The sequence below is a fragment of the Mirounga leonina genome, unplaced genomic scaffold (genome assembly GCF_011800145.1).
Source record: "Mirounga leonina isolate KUSES-001 unplaced genomic scaffold, KU_Mleo_1.0 Mir_205, whole genome shotgun sequence".
Lineage (NCBI taxonomy): Eukaryota > Metazoa > Chordata > Mammalia > Carnivora > Phocidae > Mirounga > Mirounga leonina.
This window is the reverse complement of record NW_023270515.1, coordinates 3,278,347-3,301,168: the sequence shown is the minus strand read 5'-3', so window position 1 is coordinate 3,301,168 and position 22,822 is coordinate 3,278,347. Positions and strand designations below refer to the sequence as shown.

General features: G+C 54.6%; 1 protein-coding gene and 1 long non-coding RNA gene across 3 annotated transcripts in view; one reads left to right on the top strand and one right to left on the bottom strand.

The window, feature by feature from the left end:
• The window catches only part of LOC118026153 (C2 domain-containing protein 2-like), a 29,925-nt gene extending 15,241 nt beyond the window's left edge, over positions 1–14,684 (top strand). The window contains exons 7-12 of the mRNA XM_035028892.1: positions 188–312; positions 805–979; positions 1,748–1,861; positions 3,857–3,984; positions 5,393–5,702; positions 13,083–14,684. Coding sequence (XP_034884783.1) covers positions 188–312; positions 805–979; positions 1,748–1,861; positions 3,857–3,984; positions 5,393–5,702; positions 13,083–13,345 — 1,115 coding nt within the window. The 3' untranslated portion in view covers positions 13,346–14,684. The remainder of the gene's footprint in view (positions 1–187; positions 313–804; positions 980–1,747; positions 1,862–3,856; positions 3,985–5,392; positions 5,703–13,082) is intronic.
• On the bottom strand, positions 3,943–22,738 carry LOC118026155. Of its 2 annotated transcripts, none has more exons than XR_004683481.1 (3): positions 22,578–22,738; positions 4,989–5,080; positions 3,943–4,229 (listed from the first exon to the last, which is right to left on the bottom strand). It is a non-coding gene; the product is annotated as an uncharacterized LOC118026155 (long non-coding RNA). The 2 variants fall into 2 exon arrangements; XR_004683482.1 differs by lacking the exon at positions 22,578–22,738 and adding an exon at positions 6,195–6,357.
• Between the last annotated feature and the right edge of the window lie 84 nt (positions 22,739–22,822).

The window sequence follows — 22,822 nt, the reverse complement described above, 5'->3', positions numbered from 1 at the left end:
TTGGTCTGGAGCATGTCCACCACATCTGTCTCTGGTGTTCTAGAACATTCTGAAATGTCCTGAACCTGGAGGATGTTGGAGCGGACAGGACGTGTTGGGAGTTCTGGTTGCAGTGGCGGCTCCCGCTGACCCCTGCTCCCATGGAACCCTGTGGAAACATATCTTTACTTGTCTCCTGTCTTTTTAGCTCTGTTGGCGATGACAACCATTCCTTTGGATTTATTCAAGAAGCAGCCTTCTGGGCCCCAGAGCTTTACGTTGACCAGCGGGTCCTCCTTTGGCAGCTCGGTGCTGGGTTCAGTCACTGCAGAGGTACGACGTCATTCTCTACCATGGCCAAGCTCCAGCTTGACCCACTTGAGATTAGGAGCATCTTTACCTTGTCAGTCCTTCTTAATGCTTGCTTCAAGCAGGAAACAGGACGCTCACCTGAGAGGAGCTCCCATTTTGTACTGCGCATTTCTAGATGCGAATGGGACACTTCCTGCCCATGACTGTGTTGAGTGGTCTGCCGCGTGGGGACCTTTCCATGATGCTGTGTCACGTGGGCCTAACCCAGAAAGGGCCCTTCGATTTCGTTTGGGTCTCCAAGCCTTTGTGCCCATCGTCAGGCGCTGAGTGGCTGGGTCTGAGCAGGGCACTTCTCACCTGTCGGTTCTGGGGGAAACCCAGATTAATGCCAGGAAGGCAGTAGTACTAAGTGATGTTGATTGACAAAGTCAGGTTATTGCAGAGGAGGGCAGCATGCACGCCCAGGCGTCGATATTGGTGCTGCATGAAATGCGTAACCGGCTCTCTCTGCAGTTTTCTTACCTAGAACCCGGTGAAGTGAAATCCCGGCAGACCCCTCCACCTGCTCCTGCTGCAAAGGTAGAAAAAGACCGCACGGTGATGCCATGTGGGACTGTGGTCACTACTGTCACTGCTGTGAAAACCAAGCCTCGCTTCGACACGGGGAGGGCGTCCCCGCTGAGCTGTGGTGAGTGCAGGCCGTGCAGACTCGTGGCCCACAGCCCGTGAGCATCTTGTCTCTGTGTGGTTCACACGGTCTCATGGCCCAGAAGGAAGGGTAACTAGCCAGACTTGGGCTTAGCTTTTTGAGTTTTAGCCAATTACCTTTCTATTTTCTCAAATAACTACATGACATGCCGAGGCAAGGTTCAACCCTGTAGTGCATGCTGAAGCTAAAAACCTAGATATTAGAGGAAACATCTAGTTCAATGAACTACCCAATTACACTCACGGGGGGACAACCCGCTATCTTGAAACATTAGATGTAAGTGATCAGTGTAAGTTCTTAGGTTGAGAATCTGTTTTTTAGAAGGCCTGGTGTGCAGTCACTTGAGATCTAGCTGAATTCTGTACCTGTCCCCCCAGCCTCTGCCCCAGAGACAACTTCTGTTTAAGTGTAGGAGTTACTATTTTATTTGTATTTATACTGTGTTTCTGCTTCCACGTAGATAATGTATTCTCTTCCCAGAACAGGTTGCCTGGCACCACTGTTCTTGAATACAAAACAAAGTGAAATTCTGGCTTAATTAAAATGTTTCTGAAATTTTATTTAAACCCAGGTTCCCAGCATTCTTTTGGGTCCTCGCCTCCCCTACCTCCCTCCCCCTCAAAATGAGAGACTGTTAAAAAAAAATCCAAATGGACGGGGTTGCGTGAGAGGTGTGATTTCACCTTCCAGGAACTGTAGGTTCAGATGGCTTTTGGGGCCATTGTGATCTGGATTTTCTCCTGGCAGAGTCTCCCCTGAAGACACCTGTCAAGGTGAAGGTAATCGAGAAGGACATCTCTGTCCAAGCCATCTCCTGCCACGGGGCTCCTGTCAGTAAGACCTTCTCTTCTTCGGACACAGGTAATGGGGCGCGTGCTCACGGCGTCCTCCCTCTCGCCTCCTTCCAGGCTCTCCTCCTGTCTTTCTCATCTGTCCACAGGTCAGCATTTCCTTTTCGGAGTTTGGGAGGCACTTTTTTGAGTAATAAGAGCAGAATGAGGAGGAGACTGGGGGAATGGAAGACAGGCAGAGACCAGGGGTGGCGTTAAGTTTTAGCAGACGCTTTCACAAAATAAACATGAAAACCCAGTTTATGCCTCATGTTATAAAACTTTTGAGCGTTATTCTCCTCGTGCTCAGTACACCAGTGCTCTGAATATCTTCGCATAAACAGGACTTGGGGGTGTAGTCCTAAAGGCAGCTTTGTTGTCGTCTCCCGCTGTCCCAGAAAAGCTGCTCGTTAGGAGTGGTCGCCCCCAGAACTCTGCTCGCAAATTCCCCATTTTTATGGTCACGTTTAGGGAATAAGTGTCTTTGGAGAGAGGAGTTACGGCCTCCCTAAGTCAAAGCACAATCTAAACTTGGGGATTACGTTTGCTCCCTTTGCTCGGGTGTGACCTGCTGTCAGACGAAGGGCAGGTGGGCTCCTTCTCTCCGGCTCACCTCTCCCCATCCTCCCAGTCCTGTTTCTGGTCTTGCCAAGGTCAAGGATGGGACAAGGAGGAGAGGACGGGGGGCAGGAAGCTCTCATCTGACGGGTGCTGTCTTCGGACGGCTTCGGGTCATCCCTCAGCCTGGCAAAGCTGACAGTGTCTCCCTGCGGGAGTGGTCACGGCTCTCCGGAAACCGCAGCGCCCCCCAGCTGCAGCCTCCTAGACGCAGCCGTGGCCCTCCTGTGGCTGGCCGCTCCCGATGCCCCTTTTCCTGCCCCTCGCCGAGCGCCCCGCTGCCTCGTACTGCAGGGACTCCTTCCCCTGCGCAGGATCCCTTTTTAACAGGCTGACGTTCCCACTGTAGGTTTCCCTCCCGCTCCATGGGCAGCAGAGCCAGCCGCCAGGCGCCGCCGGGGCCATCGTAGCCTTCTTGGGCACCCCTGGCACCTGGACAGGGCTTTGAAGGACCGCTCAGAGCCGCCAGGTGCTCCCCCGGGGAGTCCTCGCCAGCCCCCTCCTCGTGAGCCTTTCGTTTCTCGCTGTGGGTGGCGGCCAGGCAGCGTGTGGCCGCGTCGGCCCCTCGCCAGTCCCCCGGGAAACCGAGCATCTGTCGCCTGCAGGGGACGCTCCCGTTAGCGCCTGCCCTTCTGATCGCGTTGTTGTTCGACTCTGCCTGAGCAGGGGCTGCCTCAGTGAAGGGATAGGCACCAGCTCGGCGTCAGCGACCTCGGCCGGGCCGTCCCCCTGGCTGCCTGACATCCCCCCACGTCTCAGATGGGCATAAAGAAGGCCCCTGCGTCATAGGGTGTGGGATGGCGACACAAAACAGTGTGCTCCCAGCCCCCGGCAAGCACCTGCTAGGTGGTCAGCACCCCACAGATGTTGGCCACATGTGGGGTGCTGACCACGGGGAGGAGCTGCCTGTACGAACTCACTGTGTTGAACCACTCTCGGGAAGGAAGGGGCATTGCCTTCCAAAGTTCAAAGTCGTCTAAGGGGTCGGAGGTTTTTTGTTTGTTGGTCTTCCTGCTTTCATTGTTTTTCATCAACTCTATGGAGGTATGACTGGCATATGAGGAAGTGCAGAAATCTGAGTAAGTACACAGCAGTGAGTGTGTGGAACCATCCAGAAGCAGCGATAGACCAAGAGGGTCTGTGAGCCAAACCTGGCCCTGTTTCTGTTCATGAATTCCATCGGAGCCCAGCCTTGTCCGATCACTTCCGTTCAGGCTCAGGCTGCCTGCACGGGACTGAGGCCACCGTGAGAGCTCGTGGCCCAGGCCGGCCCACAAAGCTTAACCCGTTTACTGTCTGGCCCTTTCCGGAAGCGACTTGCCGGCCCCTGCCTGGGGATCATCTCCATCAGCCCTGGAGGTCCCCAGGACGGTGTGTGATGTGCTCAGTGCCACCTTCCCTCCCGCAGAGCTGCTGGTGCTGAACGGCTCGGATCCCGTGGCAGAAGTCGCCATCCGCCAGCTCAGCGAGTCCTCAAAGCTGAAGGTCAAGTCTCCGCGGAAGAAGAGCACCATCATCATATCAGGGATCTCCAAGGTGTGGCCATGCGCCCCGGGGGTCGTATCTGTTGGTGGCCTGGCTTCCTCCTGGTGGAAGGTAGCCCGAGCTCCTGATGATGTCCAGAAAGCTCCTTGCAAAGGGCAGGTCCCGTTCCTCACCCAGCACGAGGCTCACTCACGGCCCTGTGTTTATGCAGCTCACCCCGTTCGTGAGGAAGCTTGCAGGCTTCTGGCCCAGGATGCTCTGGTTGTTGAGGGGTTGGTGACCCATGTGAAGAAAAGCTATTGAAAGAGAAAGACTGGCCTGACTAAGGCCCCCGTTGGGGACAGAGCCGCTACCCTCTCGCGGGTCGACATGTCTCCAAACCATTTAAGTTGTTTGCAGGCAAAGGCTAGCAGAGAGGGCAGCCCCTCGGGGCCAGGGGCCGCGCGAGGGTCCCGTATGCATGTGGAACATCCCAGAATGAACAAGGGGAACGCCAGCAAGGAAGGGGCTTTAGTTGTGAGGGATGAGGAGCAAGAAGACGTGGTGAACGCGGAGGGTGGGCTGGCACCCGGAGGTGGGCCAGGGGAATGCGGCAGTCTGTAGCTCATGCCGACGTGGGCCAGGGGAGGTGCGGAGGTCAGTCATCAGTGTTGCCATTATACTCAGGGCCTCGGCGGCCAGTGCCAAGTACCAGCTGGCAGGACTGGCACGTGGTGCCCCGGGCCTCCCTGAGTGCACTTCCGGAGGCGGCCAGCAGGGGGCGGCGGCACGAGGAGTCTGGGACCACGTCCTCTGCTTTCTCGAAGGCTGTATCTTGGAATCACTAGGAACCCACGTAAACTTTACATTTAATGTGTCCAACCCACTGCGGTTACTATGTTTCACGGAGCATCAGATGGCCCCATCCTGAGTGAGTGGGCACTCGGCCAGCCAAGTGCAGTTGTCAGGAAGCGGGCTCCCCTGTGAACAGTGGGGCGGCCCCGGGGAGCCCCCGGCCCCTTGCAGTCACCTTCCCACCCTCCAGCCCACGGGCCCCAAGGGTTAGGGCAGCTAACCTGTGCTTGTCTTCGACACAGAGAGGTGGCACCCAGAATTCTTAGGCTACAGTGTGTATGCCGATTACTTTCTGCTCGCAGGAAGCAAACTCCTGTAGGAAGAAGTGTTAAAAGACACACTGAATCCATAGCCCACTTCCCGTGCCTCCCCGTGCGCTGTCTGCCACTTAGAAGGAAGTCTCTCCCTTCCGCGGGCCCCCCCGCCGGGGAAGGGTGTCTGCTTCCTCCACGCCCCTCCACCTGTGAACGCGGGCGCCCCTCGCAGCCAGGGCCCCGACCCTCTGCTGCGAGGGGCGACCTGCACTGGCTGCATTTCAGTCCCTGTGAAACACGGCCGCGCCTCCTGGGAAAGACGTGTGTCCTTGCCCCCCTCCCTCAAGCTGACTTCTTTTGTGCCCGGACAGACCTCACTATCTCAGGACAATGCCGCTGCCCTAATGCTGGACTACTCGGCCTCCATGGACGGCGCCCGCCAGGAGGACACCCCGTCCCTCGTGGGGGCGGCTGCCGCTTCTGCCCCCCCGGAGGACGAGGCCTCAGCCCCTGCCCCGCCGGCCCCGGAGCCCCAGGAGAGGGAGCTAGACTCCTGGGACTTGGACAAGGAGTCACAGGCCTCAGCGTGGGGCAGCCAGGCCCCGCTGGACCCCGATGGGGACGAGCTGTCGGAGAGCTCCCTGAGTGTCTCGGAGCCGGGCACCACCAAGAAGCATAAAGGTACCCACGCCCCCCGCCCGCCCGCCCACCCGCTAGCTCTTCTCTCCTGCCCGTTTCCAAGCTAACCTTCAGTTCCATCGCCGGCTTCCCTTCCCTTCTCCTCTACAGATCCACCCCGCCCTCGGCACCCTGCCCCAGCAAGCACACCCTCGTGGCAGGGGTGGGCCCGCTTGGAGCCGGTGGGCAGGCGGCATATTCAGAATCCTTCCATCTCTCTGCACTGAGGGGGGCAGCTTGTGCTCATGCCTAGAGGCGCCCCTTCTTTTGTCCGCCCCACCCCCTGAAACAGAACCCTCCAGAACGTTTAGAGGGGGCCACCAGGCGACTCCGCACGAAGCCAGCAGAGACCGGGCTTCCTGCAGGATTGGCAGGCAGCTCTGAGGCACAATGAGCCTCAGACTCTTCCCTCCAAGTAAAAGCTGGCCAGACCTCAGGGCTGGGTCCTGCTAGCGTCCAAGGGCAGATAAGTCCCCCAGAAAAGGAGCCGATTACCTTAACGTGTGTGTAGTGATGAGCAGTGACGTTGTTAGAATAATCCGTTGTTTTCCATCAGCACTAAATCGATGCTTTGCATTTGCAGATTTTGTCAGCGTGTGCGGTTAATTTAGTGCTCTGGCCTGATGGTAACCTAAAGAGCCTTTCTGAGGGACTGTAGTCTAGGGGCTTGAGGTCCCCCTTAGATGGGCGGTCAAGCCTCCCGAGCCTCCGCTCCTCCTCCGTGTGTGAGGATGCGCCCCCCTCCCAGGCAGGAATAAGGAGATCCCGGTGCAGAGACAGGACAGGAGACAGGATGCAGGCGCCTGAGCGCAGCTGGGAGTCGTGGGTGCGGCTCGGCACTAAGTCCTCGCCCCCCCGGTCCCCCGAGAATGCAGACGCCAGGAAATCGCAGTCGCTCCTGAGGCCGGGAACCTCGGTAAGCTGTTCTGCTGCTACCTCGCTCCGCTCCTCTGTTCTTGCCGCCGCGGACCAGTGGTTCTCAACTGGGTGACTGTGCCCCCCCCCCCAGGGGACCCAGGCAGCGTCCTGAGACAGTCTCAGCGGCCACAGCTGGGGACTGGGGTGCTGTTGGCAGCAGGCAGTAGAGGCCAGGGCGCAGCATCAAGCCCGCAGCGTGCAGGACAGCCTAGCCCCTCTGGCCTGGTCCAGGGGGTCAGCACCGCCTGGGGGAGCTCCCCTGGCCCCGAAGAAGGCCGTGTGAGCTGTGCAGAGCAGGAGAGGAGGTGCAGGGTGGGGCGCCCCTTCCTCCCCCTTCCTTCTCCCGATGGCCAACAGTCCGCTGCCTCTTCTCGTGAACCCCAACCCCCCAACCCGCCTTCCTGCGTTCACTCTGAGAGGCTGCGCCTCGCTGACCCCGAGTCCATCCAGAGACCACCGTCCCCTCATCCCTTGCTTCCTCCTTCCCTTTGCCTTTCCTTCTGGAGAGTTCTTTCCCATGGGTTTCCATCCTGGCTGTGCCACGGCCATGCTTCTCCTTTCCCGGCACTGGCCAGGGGGATGGCAGCCCTCCGGAAGGGCACTCTTGGGGACCTAGGTGCTGACAGGTGTGCTTGGCGCTTCCCTGGAGCCTGGGCACGGGGACCTCGCTGGACGTGGCGCCCGTGGAGTCAGATTTGTAAAGGGATGTATTTGGCAGTGCTTCCAAACTTGCTTCTATTCCAGTGTTTTCGTAGAGATTTGGACACCGCGTCTCTAGATGTTGTCAGAACCTTAGACGATTACGTGTTACAGGTGCCACAGCGTTTTTGTGCGCTGGGGATTTTCAGCTTTCTACCCGGGGATCAAGGGAGCGGCTGTATGGAACGTTCTCTCCATTTTAAACTGAAGCTCATTTTCTGGCTGGAGAACCACCTGTGTGTCCAGTCACAGCAGGGGTTCACATACGTCCCCAAGACCGCAGGCGTATTTAGAACTCTCTTGCAGTTTCGCTGATTGGAAATGCACATTATCGTGACGCTGCAGCCAATACAGGGAAGCTAGTCCCCCCAATTCGGGTTGATTTTTAGCTTAACCAAGCGTCCATGTTGTTTCATAGCAACGGGAATGTCCGTAACATGACTGTGTGTTTAGAGATGGTTAAGACGGTAGAGTCCGTGTTCTGTGGACTTTACCGTAAGAACAAAAGTATTGATGGAGACTTTGAAAAATACTAAAAAGAAAAAACAAACAAACAAACAAAAAACCCAAGCCACCCCAAACCTTGCCAGATGTCCTGCCCAGTAACGTCACGTGCGCGCGGGCGCAATGCTTCGGGACTCACTGTCTGTCATTCTTGTTTTGCTCCTGCATACTTTTCTTTTGACCTCTGACCTCTTCTCGTCATCTCGTGCTCATTCCCTTTAACTTAAGAGGATCGCTATGCCAACCAGAATTAATTGCCTACACAGTAAGTTATTTCTGTCTTATACTTTTTTCCCCCAAAAATTTGAGTACAGCCTTGCCATGAGAAAAGCTTATTTTGCGACAGCAGGAAGCTGATCTCCCCTTCCCTTTCTTTCCTGTTCCTTTCCAGCGTGAACTGCCCAGGACGCTAGTGTCCCCGTTTTCCTCCGTAGATGTGCGCTGGTGGGGTTAATGTAGCACGTCTACCCCTCGGGGGGGGGGGCGGGGTGCTGTCCCCCAGCTCAGGGGACAGCCAGCCTCGCACCCCGTCAAGTGCAAACACACCGCTTCCCTGAGCCGGGCCCTGGTTCTAACAAGCAGTCACTTTTCTAAACGGACTATCTATGGTTTGGCTTGAATTCAAGAGCTGTTCTCTGGGCAGCAAACTACGACGTGCAAAGTGACTTCTGGTCACTGTTTTCCTATCAGATTTTGAGATGGATTCTTCAGTGACCTATTCATGTCTGTTAGGGTCTGTGGAGATAAACAAGAGTAAATTGGGAAATATTTGCTATATTAAAGCTCTAATTTAGAATAATTATTTTTGAAGTTCTTCCTATTTGTTTATTCTTCGGCTCTTTTGTGCTGGTTGTTTTTTTTTTAACCTTGCTAGAACCAGGGAAAGATTTTTTTTTTTCCCCTCCTCTCTGTCCCCCATTTAAGATGTTGGCTATTTGCTTCAAATTTCACATACCTTCTCTCCAGATTTTACCTGAAGGATCCTTAAGGTTGCGGGCGAGGTCTGGGTCTTGCTCCTGCCTCTTGGAGTGGCTGAGGTGGTCTGGACTAAAGGAGCTCAGCTTTATAAAACCCAGACTGGGGTGCCTAGGTGGCTCAGTCGTTAAGCGTCTGCCTTCGGCTCAGGTCATGGTCCCAGGTCCTGGGCTCAAGTCCCACATCAGGCTCCCTGCTCAGCGGGGAGTCTGCTTCTCCCTCTGCCCCTCCCCCCTGCTCGTGTGCTCTCTCTCTCTCTCTCTCTCAGATAAATAAATAAAATCTTTAAAAAAACAAAAAACCCCAGACCACTGGGGCTCCTGCTCAGGCACTGTGAACTTCCCCAGCAGCAAAGGTGACAGATTCTGGGGGCCCAGAGGCGAGGGTGACATACCAAACTGTTAGTTACGGTCTTAGCCAGAGTTCTCTAGAGAAACAGAACTGCGAGGTGCTACATTTCAGGGAAGTGGCTCACAGCATCATGGGGTGTGACGGTCTGAAATCTGCAGGGCAGGCCAGCCGTCTGGAGACAGAATGTTGTCTTCTCCTGGAGGGAGCCCTTGGCGTTGGCCCTTCAGGCACGGAGCGGATGGGATGAAGGCCACGCCCACCATCCAGGGTAGCGCGCTCTAGTCCAGGATAGCCGAATGCACTGTTGACCCCGCATCTACCCAGTGCCTTCAGGGGACAGATGAGCGCTGGCCGGGCTGACACTGAAGACAGAGCGCCACGGCTCCGAGGAGCTGAGGAAGCTCCATACCGTGACCCTTCCTGCTGACGGAGGAGTGTGCTGGCCTTTCTGTCCTGGACCCTCACACCTCTGCGGAGTGGCGCAGTCAGTGTCCCCTCTGTGGCCTTGTGCTTCCGGCACTATTTACCCCAAAGGTCACTGTGATTCATGCCCCAGTTTAAACAGACCTTAATGTTTTCATTTAGAAAGGAGAACGGAATGACCTCCGTTTACCCTAGTCATTCTTCACGTTTGAGGAGTTAAGCTGTGCATCGGGGAGGGATTTGCATCCTGTCTTATACATGCTACCAGCGTGCCTCTCAAGACTGATATTGTTCCGGAAGCCTGTCCACGTCCGTGTTGGAGTGCAGGGCCATGCTCTGGGATGCTCTGAGAACCAAGACCCATCCCACTCCCAGGAGGCCTTCCCCGGTGACCGCCCATGCACGTGTCCTTTACCAGACCTGCTGGCCACTTCTCAGGGCTGGGACCTGTCCCCTGCCAGCTCAGACAGCATCCCTTAGGTGCAGAGGGGAGCCAGGCATGAGCACACAGGCTTTCTGCCCTGGGGCACTCGTTAGTGGGGCGGAGTGCATCACTGCTAGGGATAAGACCTAAGCAGGGCTCCAGCCTATAGATTTGCAAACCTCAGTCCCTCCTTTCACATTTTATTGTCCCCACAGAAGCTGTGACAAGTCACGTCAAGTTAGGGGACACCCACACTTGGTGAGTTAGGATGACGTGCACCAGGGGACACAGGACATCATCCGGTTCTCGTATGGATATTGAACAGTCAGATTTAACAGAACTGCAGACCTGTTCGGAGAGCCTGCGTGGGGATGGGAGCACAGAAAACAGCCCGTTATAGGCCCTGTCCGTGGGACGCGTGGGAGCAGACCCTAGCTTGTGGGACAGACCGCTGCCAGCAGGAGCGTTTCAAGTCAATACGGCACACAGGTCTTTCCCTTTCCCGATTTTACTCACAGGCTGGAAGTCCCTGATATTTCATCTTGATATGGCAAGAATTTGAGTTTTAGTCATTTAAAGTGCAATTTCATTTAAAGTGGTTTTTTTTTTTTTTTAAAGATTTTATTTATTTGACAGAGAGACACAGCAAACGAGGGAACACAAGCAGAGGGAGTGGGAGAGAGAGAAGCAGGCTTCCCGCCGAGCAGGGAGCCCGATGCGGGGCTCGATCCCAGGACCCTGGGATCACGACCCGAGCCGAAGGTAGACGCTTAATGACTGAGCCACCCAGGCGCCCCTAAAGTGTTTTTTTTTATTAGAGCGAGCATGCATGTGAGTCAGGGGGAGGGACAGAGGGAGAGAGAGAATCTCAAGCAGACTCCCCGCTGAGTGCAGAGCCCGATGTAGGGCTCGATCCCATGACCTGAGATCATGACCTGAGCCGAAACTAGGAGTCGGATGCTTACCTGACAGAGCCACCCAGGCGCCCCAAGTGCAATTTCATTTAAAAGAATTAAAGTGACTGCTTAAAAACGTGTAGATTTCCTTTTTAGAGAACGGTGAACACAGCCACCTCCTCTGAATCTGGTGCAGACCCATGCTTCTCAGCAGCCAGATGCTGGTCTGTCCCATTCCACACAGCCTCGGGCTCAGAAATGGCCAGTCTCCCAGCTCCGGAGGCCAGAAGTCCAAGGGCCTCCTGCTGGCCATGACGGAGACTCTGCTCCATGCTCTCCCCAGGTTTCTGGTGTCTGCTGGCGTCCTTGACCTTCCTTGGCTTGCACTAGCGTGACCCCCATCCCTGCCTCCAGCCCCCCTCCCCCCGGCACTCTCCCCATGGGCACGCCTGCGTCCACAGTTGTCCTTTGAATAAGAACACCGTTGTGTTGGTGTAGCGCCTGCCCTGATTCACCGTCGATGAATCACCTCTCTAAAGACCTGTCTATAAATTAAGGTCCCATTCTGAGCTCCTGGGGGTCAGAACCCCAACATATGAATTCTGGAGGGACATGATCCAACCCGTAACACCACCCCTGCTCACACCCCAGCCCCTGGCTGCAGACCCCAGACCAACTTTCAGTGCAGGGGCCCCTGGAATGGGCTCTGGAGACGGGGTCCTCTAGGACCTTCCCTGTTCCCGTTGACCTCCAGCCACCGTGGCGAGGGGTTGCTCTGCCCCCCCTCAGGCTTCTAGCCCCATGGAGAGACAGGGCGCATGGGATTAGAGCACTCCAGGTTAACCGAACGGATCCAGGTGAGAGCCCACATTTATATGCCCTTCAGGGACCCCAAGCTAAGCCTAAAGCAGGTTCCTGTAGATTAGAAACACTTCCTGGGCCCCAGCGACCCGAGGTAACCTGTCATGGTGCAGCCCCTCCCGGTGCCCAGGGCATCTGATCGGGGGATTAACCAGTGGGCACCCCTGCATCTGCCCCACCGGCCAGACTGCAAAGTCAAATCCAGCTGGTGGTGGTGGCTGGTGGGGTAACACACCCCAGCTGGTGACTCCTTGTGACAGGCTGCATCTCACGGGGATTTGAACAGCTCGAGGAACAGACACTCGTGGCCCCCAGACGTAGCACAGCAGGCCTGTGGAGAGGGTAGAGCCCCATACACGTTTGGAGTCCACGTTCCGCTGCCTGTCCTTCCCGCTGTCCTGGAAAGCCCCGCACACAGCCTCTCCACGTTAGATCAGTGTAGACACACCCTCGTGATTCTGCATAATAGGCTGTTTGATTGTATCCAAAGAGAAAATGAAAAAAAAAAAAAAGACCTCTTCAGCAGCTTTGATCAGATGACATTCAGCCTATGCCTTGGGGCTCTTGAGCTCCGTGCTGCGGCCGAGCCTGGACAGAGCAAACGGGAAGTCCGCCCTTGGCGCCAGGCCCAATGAGCAGCCTCTTAAAGTCATGGGCGGGCATGCTGTTCTACAGTGCTGATTGTGAAAGGTCCACAGACAGGGCTGGGCCCGATTCCACCACTGTCCGCCCGCATTCCTGGAGAAGAACCAGCCGATGCTCCTCGTGGTCCCCCCTGAATAAATATTCGGTCATTGGTGTCTGTCAGGGCTACTCAAGTATTTGGTGGCTCGATCGTGAAAATAATGAATTGCCAAATAGCCATAAAGCTCCTCATCCTGATGGGCAGACTCTCTCCTTTCAAAGCCATCAGCATGGACACGCAGATGTGATGAATTCCAGGCTGGCTGGGAAGGCTCTCTGACCCTGCTGGGGTTTCCACAGCATGGCCATCTTTGCTGGGGGTGGGGGGGCCAGGGGACCCGAGGGAGGGACTGCCTACTGCCCTCGGCCTTGACCAGGAGCTCAGAGAGAGGTCTGCCCTGGGACGCACCTGACAGTCCAGCTCACTGCTTCTCGGCTCAGAGTCTTTTCATCCTGAAAACTCTGGTGTTTGGTCCAGGCCAGATTCCGGCTGCTTTTCCCGTGTGGATATAGTGACCGCACACCAAAGTAAGAAACCGCTCTTATTAGAGTCGCTCAGATGTCCTTGTTTCTTTTCCTCTTGGACTAGTGGTCCCGGCATTTCGTCCACAGCCCATCTGACTGGCCCCCTGTGCTTTCCTCTTGCAGGAGGGATTTTAAGGAAAGGCGCAAAGCTGTTCTTCCGCCGGCGACATCAACAGAAAGACCCCGGCATGAGCCAGTCGCACAACGACCTCGTGTTCCTGCAGCAGCCGGAGGGGGCCCGGAGGAAGGGGGTGACGCTCACCAGGATCCTGAACAAGAAGTTACTCTCCAGACACAGAAGTAAGAGCACCATGAACGGGGCCCCGGCGGAGCCCGCGGCCGGCAGCCTGCCGCACCAGGATGCGGGAAGACGCGGGCCCACCTAACTGCCCACCAGGACGGAGTGAGAGTCCCTGCAAGCTGTCAGACGGCCGCCTGGGCTAGCTGGGTTAAAGGGCAATGAAAACCCAAGTCTCCGGCCAGGAGGTTTCCCCCCAGAGACAACTGTCCGATTTGCCACCCGATGCCAAAGGAGATCCGGAGGCTCTGCCACATGGGCTGTGCTCTGGTCCAAGAGCTGAAGTTAAATGTGAGATTTACGTTCTGAACTAAAGAACATCCTATAAAGAATGGTGATGGGGCAGATGTGGGGGACTCAATTTTACCCGCACTGCACTCGGACACGTAGTACCTTGGGTCCACGCCTGGACCGCGTCGCAAAGAGGAGGTGTCCCCCGTGCTGTCACTGTGAATGGAACGGATGGGTCACCTGTCCTCACGGACTGCTCAGCGTCACAGTACAGCTCGCCCTGAGTACAGAGAGGTGGGACAGAGGCAGGATTTGGGGTCCACAGAGAGATTACGGTGGTAACAGAGACACTATGACAAAGGTAGAAGGTAGTTGCCTTTGATATTAGCCATATAACTTGAAACCGTATGCAAACACTAAATCTCTCCTGCGCACATTTTGCTGAGCTCTCCTGGATGTTTACTTTGAGCCTGTTTGCAAGTGGGAGATCTATCACTTCCTATGTGGTTTTTACGTTTTCCTCTGTAGGGTCAAAGTGCTCGTGATCATGTGTGGGGGGGCTCTCAAGCGAGGCTAGCAGCAGTAAGTGACCCACCGCATGGCCACACCCCACACACGGTTTTCCTTTCGTCCCCGGCTGGTTTGCCAAACGCTGCCGATGGCTGAAACAAAGAACTTCCAGGACAGAAGAGAAAGCTATTGTGTGTCTCAGGTAGGAGTCTTAGGGGTGGAAGTTTAATAACAAATGGGCCAAACGTCGCATCAGTCCTTTCGGGAGCTCTCCAGAATTCTGCCGTGAACAGCGCTTGACATGTTTTGGGGTGTCCTTGTTTTGGTTTCCAGTGGGGGAAAGAAAAAAAAAAAAAACAGATAAACGTGGCCCGCCATGTGCGTATCTCTGTGTACCCTTCACGCCACGGTCGTCCGTCCGCCTGTCCGTGTGTCCGTGCCACTGGCCCATCCGCCCGAAGGTGCCACTGCCAGGGACGAGCTGGTTAGGGCTGTGGCCGTCCCTGTGAACCGTCTGGATGGTTCAGCGAGATTCGCTTTCTTCTGATAAGATTTAAAAGGCTATCGTGAAGCCTGACCTCTGTCACGGATAGGAAATTGGGGGCGCTCCTTCTCACAAGCGCTTTTGTTGACCCCAAAACACATCTTTTGGGGTAACGGAGCCACTGCCGAAAAAAAAACCTTGCCGAAAAAAAAAAACCTTCCCGAAAACCCAGGTTACGGAACTTTTTTCCCTTTTTCTTGAGGGAGAGATTCTAAAACTACGTGAAGAATTTTACTCTGAAATACACACTCAGAAATGCCCCGGGGTCCCAGGAATTACCAGGTGACTGTAAGATGAGTTTTTACAGGGACTTTTGATTTTCGTTACCTCGTGAAACAGCACCAGGCGTTCCAACATGTCATTATACCAAGTTAGTCTCCGCAGGTTGGTAATCACTACTAGTCTTTTTGGAACCCATTTGGTCACTTTGTTTTGTCTTAGTGGAGGATTATTTCCTGCCGCCCCCCCCCCCGCCGCCCCGGGGTAGGCAGCACTTGGGACATTCAAAAATTAATTCTCAGAGGACATTATGTGCAGAATTTCAGGCAGAGATCAGAAGTCTTTAGCACAGTTTTTTGTTTGATTCTGAAGTTCAGATCAACTCAATTTATTCAATGTGATGGGATCAGTTTTACGTTGCCACTTCCTTGCTCTCAACAAAAAATGTCTTAGCCATTCCCATTCCTGATTGACCCCATGAGCATTTTGTTCACTGTGTAATATTTTTGCCAAGGGTTTTCTTGCTTTCTCAACTTCCTGGTGACTTAAAGCCTCTTCCGGGTCCCGGGCAAGCGACAGGTGGGCTGTCTGTCCCGCATGGGACGCAGGACCGTCCCACGAGAGGTGGAGAGCGTTAGGGAGATCCGTGTTTCCGTGTGTCTGTTGGGCACACATCAAGAGCCCCGTACCTCTGAGTCAGATCCAGGAGCACCCCCCTCAAGACGCACACACGTTTTCTTCCTCTGAGGGCCTTTTCTGAACTTACAGGACACCCAAGAGAGCACGGAAGGGTGCGTGAACATAGCACCATGAGAAAATGGGCCGTGTTGATACTGTGAATGCTTCTTTCCTGGCTGTTTATCCAGGCCTGTGCTTTAATGGTGTAGGTATTTATGCGAAAGTAAATGTTATGAAGGGTACATGTCAATTAAGATTATACACCAAATGCTAAACATACCAATCTGTAAATCACCTTATTCCCTTGCCTTTCCTTATGCTTTAGGGGCACAAGAGCTTTTGTTTCTGTTTTGCGTTCATGATATTTTTGCAAAGTGGTGTTTTGGAGTGATTTCTCACGAACGCTAATAGGAATGTGTGTCTGCATGTCTGGAGCCAGATGCTCACGTTGGTTGTGAGCTGGGGCAGTGCCCTGCATTCAAAGATCCGCTTGTGTTTGCAGAGGAATGCAAGGGAGCTTGAAGTGTGTGTGTGTGTGTGTGTGTGTGTTATTAATGTAGCAATAACAAAACCACCGATCTCATCGTCCCGTTGGAAACCCGCTGTGAAGAAGACGGTTTAGACAGTCCTTTATTTAAATCAACTCTCAAGTTTAAGTTTAAAGCCAGCCCTTGATTCCTCCTGAGAGCTCGGCGGCCAGTTGCTGCCCACCAGTCACAGATTAGGTGCCTGTCTCCGTCTCTGATTGGTTTTACTGGCTGCCTCTTCAGAAGAGAGTTGCAAGTTTTCTTCTTGAGCAGAAAGGGACACGTTAATTTATATCGCTGCCAGCAGGTGTGGGGGTTTTCCTGGTAAGAGCCTCACAGTCCTGACATGTCAGAGCACAAGCTGGTGGCGCCTGGAAGTCAGAACGTTGATGTCCGCTGGGTGGAAAGCAGGTCTCACACTGGTGTAGACCCCGATGCCAGGCCCTCCCTCCCCTGCCCACACCTGCTCAGGCCCGACTACCAAAGCACGTGGCATGGACGCTGGTGCCGCTACGTTCTGCAAAGCAAACTCAGGTCCCCCCCCGGGCCCTTCTCTCGGCATTCCTGTTTTATGTGAGGAGGCATCCGGAATACGTCGACCTGCCCAGTTCACCCAGCTTGCAACTGCTCAGTCATGTACCATTTACAAGTTGGCCTTGTAGGTACCCCCCCACCCCCCACCCAATAGCACATCAAAGCTACATTTTTTTAAAAAGAAGAAAATGAAAGGTTTTCAAGGTATGTGGCAAGGTGTGGCTTGATGCTTAAGTGTGGTGATGAATTTGCTGGACAGTGATTGTATTCCTCGGTAGCACTTTAAACCGAACTGTGGAAGATGTGTCTGGAACATGAATAGTCTTTGAAAGAAATAAACATGCACATGGGACACGAAACACCGACTTGTGTTTGCTGAGCCTGGGCTGTCCCGAAAGCCCCGCGTGTGCCTGGGGTCCCGGATCACGGTCATCTGCTGCTTGGTGCTCGGTGGGCGGTGTGCGTGCCCGCCGTGGGCCGCTTCATGAAAGAGGAGGTGGGCCCTTCACTCGTGGCCACTGCTGCTTGCTGTTCTTGGCAGAGACCGTTCCTAACATCTTCTGACGTGACGTTGGCATCCTTTTCTAGGCCTGAGACTAAAACCATTTACTAGGAAGTCAATGTTTCCAGGGACCCTGGGGTCATGGTGAATGGGGGGTGCTACCAGTCAGGGTCGGCTTGGCCTGGGCCCTCCCGAGGTGCAAGCTGGCAGGAGGTGAGTCTGCATGATCCCCAGCAACCTTCGGAGGGGCACTGTCCCCTTGGAGGCAGTCTTTTACATGTCCCTCAACTCCCAGGGTCAACGCCCGCCCCCGTGGTGGCCCACAGGGGACAACGTGGAGCGGGCTCCCGCGTGGGCTCAGCATAGGCTGGTATCACACTGGCACGGGGCTTGCGGTGGTTCCTGGGTGGGGCAGGGCACAGCCGGACAGATGGACAGGTCCCACACAAACCCCACAGGCATCTCGGCTCCTTCCCGGGGCGGCCCTCCTGGGTATGGACTGAGAGCCCAGATGATTCATGCCTTTAAGGGAGCACTCTACCTGTGCACAGCTCCAGCCATCCCAGGCTTGGATGCGGATTCTCAGCTCTGAACGTGGCAAGCGATGGCAACCCGGTGTCTTGTTTGGGGTGGAGGTGTCTCGCACGGCTACTTCCTGCGTGACCTGCAGTCCATCCTGGGTGAATGCTGCAGCAGGAGACCATTTGGGCCTGCTGGAAGGCCAGCCTTGCCCCAGCTGACCAGCTTTCCTAAGCAGATCTCCTGCCAGTCACCTCGAGGCACACACTGCACCCTTACCAGCCCCATCTCCACTGTCCACACATTTTTTTTTATTTTAGAGAGAGAAGAGAGAAGTCGTGTGAGTGGGAGGAGGGGCAGAGGGAGAGAGAGAATCTTAAGCTGGCTCCACGTCCAGCGTGGAGCCTGATGCAGGGCCCGAGCTCACAACCCTGAGCTCATGACCTGAGCCAAAATCAAGAGTCGGACGCGCAACCGACTGAGCCACCCAGGCGCCCCCCAACATGGCCCATGTTAACCCACACCAGCCACCTGCAGTCTGCGAATGTGCACCCCTCGTCCCCAGCATGTGCCCCGCCCTGTTCTAATGAGCCAACCAAACACCAGCCCCGCCTCCTCCGTGAAGTAGCCTTGGCCACCGAGGAGGCCGGGAGCACCAGGTGCTTCTTTCGGTCCCTATCACTTGACCCCATATCACTCCCTCTTACGCTGGCTCCTTGGCGGGCGGTGTATCCCTTGGGCTGAGGACAGTGCACACCTAGTGAGTAATGACCGGTGTCGGCTGGCAGCCCTATATGAGCGCACTGGAGCCCGGGCGCAGGGGACGGAGCCCGCCACGGAGGGGAGCCTCTGACAAAACCATGCTACTGTTTACCTTGGTCGCTTCTACAAATACGGGGCGCTGCGTGCAGATATTAATACCTCGTTCGTAGAAAAGGCAGATTGCTCACCACAGAGGTCTGGCTACCAGGATGGAGGCCTGAGCGCAGGGCCCTCCTGAAGGGAGAGCTGCCAGATCCTCCTCCCATGGTGCCCGAGAAGTACCACGGTCACACTCCGCCCCAGCTGTCCCCGGCTCCGTACGGCCACTTCCACAGTGCAAACTGCCACGCTGCGTCCTGCGTGTGCCAAGCATTCACTACTGATTATACTGATACAAAGTCGGATGCTTAGGTGGCTTGGGCTACTTGGTATTTTATACAGAAGCCAGATAAAGATCCAAGACCACAGTGATAGTAACTAATACGAATTGAGCACTTAGTACCAGCCAGAATTTTTTTCAGTTTTACATCTAGTGACTCCTACACTCTGAGACCACCCCAGGAGTTACGATCCGTGTCTGCTTCACACATTAGGAAACGGAGGCACAGAGAGGTTAAGTAACTTGCCCAAGATTACACAGTGGTTAAGTGGCAGAACCAGAATTTGAGCCCAGGCCATCTTGCTGGAGGATCCCAGCCCCTAGCCACGAGCCTCGGCTACCCTGTGTCAAAAGGAGAGACCGGGACATCATCTTTTCTAAACGTTCAGCTCCCTGTTGTGGGCGAGGATACTCTAAAGTGAGATGCAACGCTTTGCACGTACTGAGAATTAAATTATTTGCTGATTAGATCTCTCTCTTTATCTGGGTAAGAAAAACCAGCCAGATCGCAAAGCTAGAGGGAGCGTAGAGAAGTGGCTTAGGGATATGTATTTTTATAATGTCCGGTACAAAAGGAGTCGATTAACAAAAAACCGGGGCTGAAGGGCCACGTGACTTAGAACACATACGTCTGAGGCAGCCAGTGTCGGGGCTGAGGGCATCGCCCCAGTGCGGGGCCCCACGGAATCACGATGCTGCCTCACTGCTCAGCTCGTCTCTGCTCGGGAGGAGCAGTGCTCGTAGGAAAATCTACTCAGAAATGGAAGCTCTCTCATTTTTAACTCCCTCAGCTGACTTTTAAAAATTTCAGGGACACCTGGGTGGCTCAGTTGGTGAAGCGTCTGCCTTCGGCTCGGGTCATGATCCCGGGGTCCTGGGATCGAGCCCCGCGTCGGGCTCCCAGCTCGGCGGGAAGCCTGCTTCTCCCTCTCCCTCTGCCTGCCTGCCACTCCCCCTGCTTGTGCTGTCTCTCTGTCAAATAAATAAAATCTTAAAAATAAATCAAAAAATAGAAACTTCAAACTTAGAGAATAACCCATATAGACTTCACTAGATTCACCGATTTTGGTATATTTGCTCTACCTACCTACCTATCATCTATTGATCAATTGACCGATTGTTGTGTGGAGACATCGTGTGTTCCCCGAAATTCTTCAGAATGCATTTTCTGAGAAGGATGGCCTCTTCATATCACACACTCAATGGTCATCATGCTTGGGGAGCTGGACATCGAGGCTACCCAGCATCAGATGCTACATTCAGGTCTCCCCAACTGCCCAAGAACATCTTTCACAGGTGGCTTTTCTTTTTTTTTTCCTGCTTGGGGTTCAGGCAAGGTTTCTACATTGCTTTTGTTGTTAATAATAAAATCTGACACTTTCAGAAACAAAACTTTAAAAAAATTTTTTTAAATTTTGGATAGATCAGAGAAAGACAATTATATGATTTTATTCATAAATGGAATCTAAGAAACAAAACAGATGAACATAGGGGAAGGGAAAGGAAAATAAGATGAAACCGAGAGGGAGACAAACCATGAGCGACTCTTAACTCTAGAAGACAAACTGAGGGTTGCTGGATGGGAGATGGGTGGGGGGATGGGGTAACTGGGGGATTGGCATTAAGGAGGGCACATGATGTGATGAGCACTGGGTATTATATGCAACTGATGAATCACTGAACTCTATCTCTGAAACTAATAAAAAAATATAATTTTGGTTCGAAATCTGCTCTCAAAAGAATTGTTTCCAGCCTTCATAGAAGGAATATACTGAACACCCTGGGAATTCTTCTGAAGATTCAATGAGCATTGTGAATATGAATCCCAGCCCTGTGCTACATGTACTAATATGAGAAACGGCTTTAGGTGGCCTCAGGTCTACTTTTATAGGTTTTCACTCTTGCTGTAACCGGTCCATTTTTTCTGCAAACAACCTGCTTTTGTTCATGCTTGCCAGTACCTCTGGTGTGCAGAGGCCCAGAGAAGCATTTGGGCATTTGAGAATTGCAAGCGGGCACTCAAGGGGTGGGAGGTAGGTGAGGGGGGCGTGTTAGCTGTTAGCGGTCAGTCTGGGGCTCTTGGGGATTGAGCAAAGAATGAACGCTGAATGCTGAAAAGATGGTGGTGGAGAACCCCTGGAGAGCATTCCAAGTAGAGCGAATCTGTGCAAAAGACCTCGAGGACATGTTTGAGGGACAGAAGGCTGAAGGGAGGTGGGAGTCCCAGAGCTGGGTGGGGTATGAGCAGGGTAAAGGTGAGATGATCAAGAGAGGTGTGGGAGGCTGGGGTGCAGACCTACTGTTAAGTGCCGCTGGGAAGTCACTGCAGAAGGTTAGGGAGGGCGGACCCATGAGCCCTAGCAGCACAACATGCTCAGCATGCCCCCTCTGCACCGGCTCAACCTTCCACCCTACAGCAGGGCCCCTTCAATGGGTCCTTACTTATTACCAATTCATACAAGTACGCCTGGCTGTTGAATAAATTCCTGCTCATGGGCCTGCCTGGCCCAAGGCTCTATGCATTTAGAATTCCCATATTAACAAATGGCCCAGATGGGGGCTATACCAAATTATTCTCCCACCAGGAAAAGATGAGAAAGACGAGACAGCTTGTTTTCTATAGTCTCTTCAAAATAATGCTATTAAGCTTAAAAAAAAAAAAAAAAAAAAAAAACTTTGCTAATGTAACAGGTAAAGATAATTGCACTCCAATTTTGCCTTTTCTCTCATGAAGGTATAGTTGAATAGCCTTGCTTATGCTTAAGAACCATTGTGTTTTCCTGACCGGGACTGTCCATTTTCCTATGGGGTTCTTTATCTTTTTCCTATTGATTCCTAGGAGCTTCCTATGTATGAGGAAAATGAGTCCTTTCTGATACCAATTTCAAATCATTTCCCACCAGTTCATCCCCTCTTGGACTTTACTGGTGGAGCTTTCTGCCAAGCAGAACAAAGAAGACAGTCTTACTGCCCTGCACTGGAGACTAAAAGACCCCTCTAGCCCCTTCTATCTGTGACATTCTGGGGCCACAGGTACATTCCACGCAGGGGGTCAAGAGGCCACGCAGGCCACTAGGACCTGGGAGTCGGGAGGGGGCAGACACAGCTCCAAGGAGCAGTCTGGCCTTCAAAGCTGCCCTGACGGGGTGGTGCTTTTCCCGAACTTTCCACGTAGCAGCATCGCACTGGTCAAGTGTGGATTTCAGGCGCCCACTGTGCCCGGCCCAGATGCCCGCCCCTCTCGACTTCTGAGCTTGTTGGGGCAGAGTAAGCGCTCCCATGCGTGTTCCCTGAGTGGATTTGGAGGACCGCGACACCCCATCCGCTGTGTTCAGAAGTAACTATGATCTGGCAGCAAATCTCAGACTGCTTTTAAAGAAAAATTTGACTCTTCCACCCCCCACCCCCCCAAAGGAAATTAAGGCTCCAGCAACCACCAGAAGAGCCTTAAAGGGGTCCCGGGGCTGCTGACGCCTGTCGCTTCCAGGGTCCCAAGACCGGACACGCGTCCGAGTAAGGGACAGCAGAACCAGCCCCGCTTCTCCCAGGCCGGTCCGGATCCACAGCTCGCCGCTCTCCCGTCTACACCGCCCGCTTTCCGACAACCCGATCCACATCACCGCTCCCGGTCTACACTGCCCGCTCCCTGCCGCTCTCTGTCCACGTCGCCCCTGCCCTCCGCACTCCCAACCACGCCTCGCCGCTCTCCTGTCCGTGCCGCCAGCTCCGGGGTCCGCAGCACCCGCTCTCCCACTCCCCCTTTCGCGCGGCCCGCTTTCCCACTCCCCGTCCACACCGCCTGCGACCTGCTCGCTGCCCGTGCACGCCGCCCGCTCCCGGGCCCACACCACCCGCTGTCCCACTCCCCGGTTCGCGCGGCCCGCTTTCCCACTCCCCGTCCACACCGCCCGCGACCTGCTCGCTGCCGTTGGTCCACGCCGTCCGCGCCCCGCCGCTCCCAGTCCGCGCCGCCCGAGCCGGCGCCTCTCCGCCGCGGACTACAACTCCCACAATGCCCCGCCACCGCCCCCCGGCTTCCGGTGCTGCGCAGTTTCCGGAGCGGATCGCAACCCGGAGTCCGGATCCGAGCCCGCTCTGCACATTCCACAGGCAGGTAAAGCCCGGGGCCCCGCGCCCGCCGCCGCCCCCGCGCGCCGCCC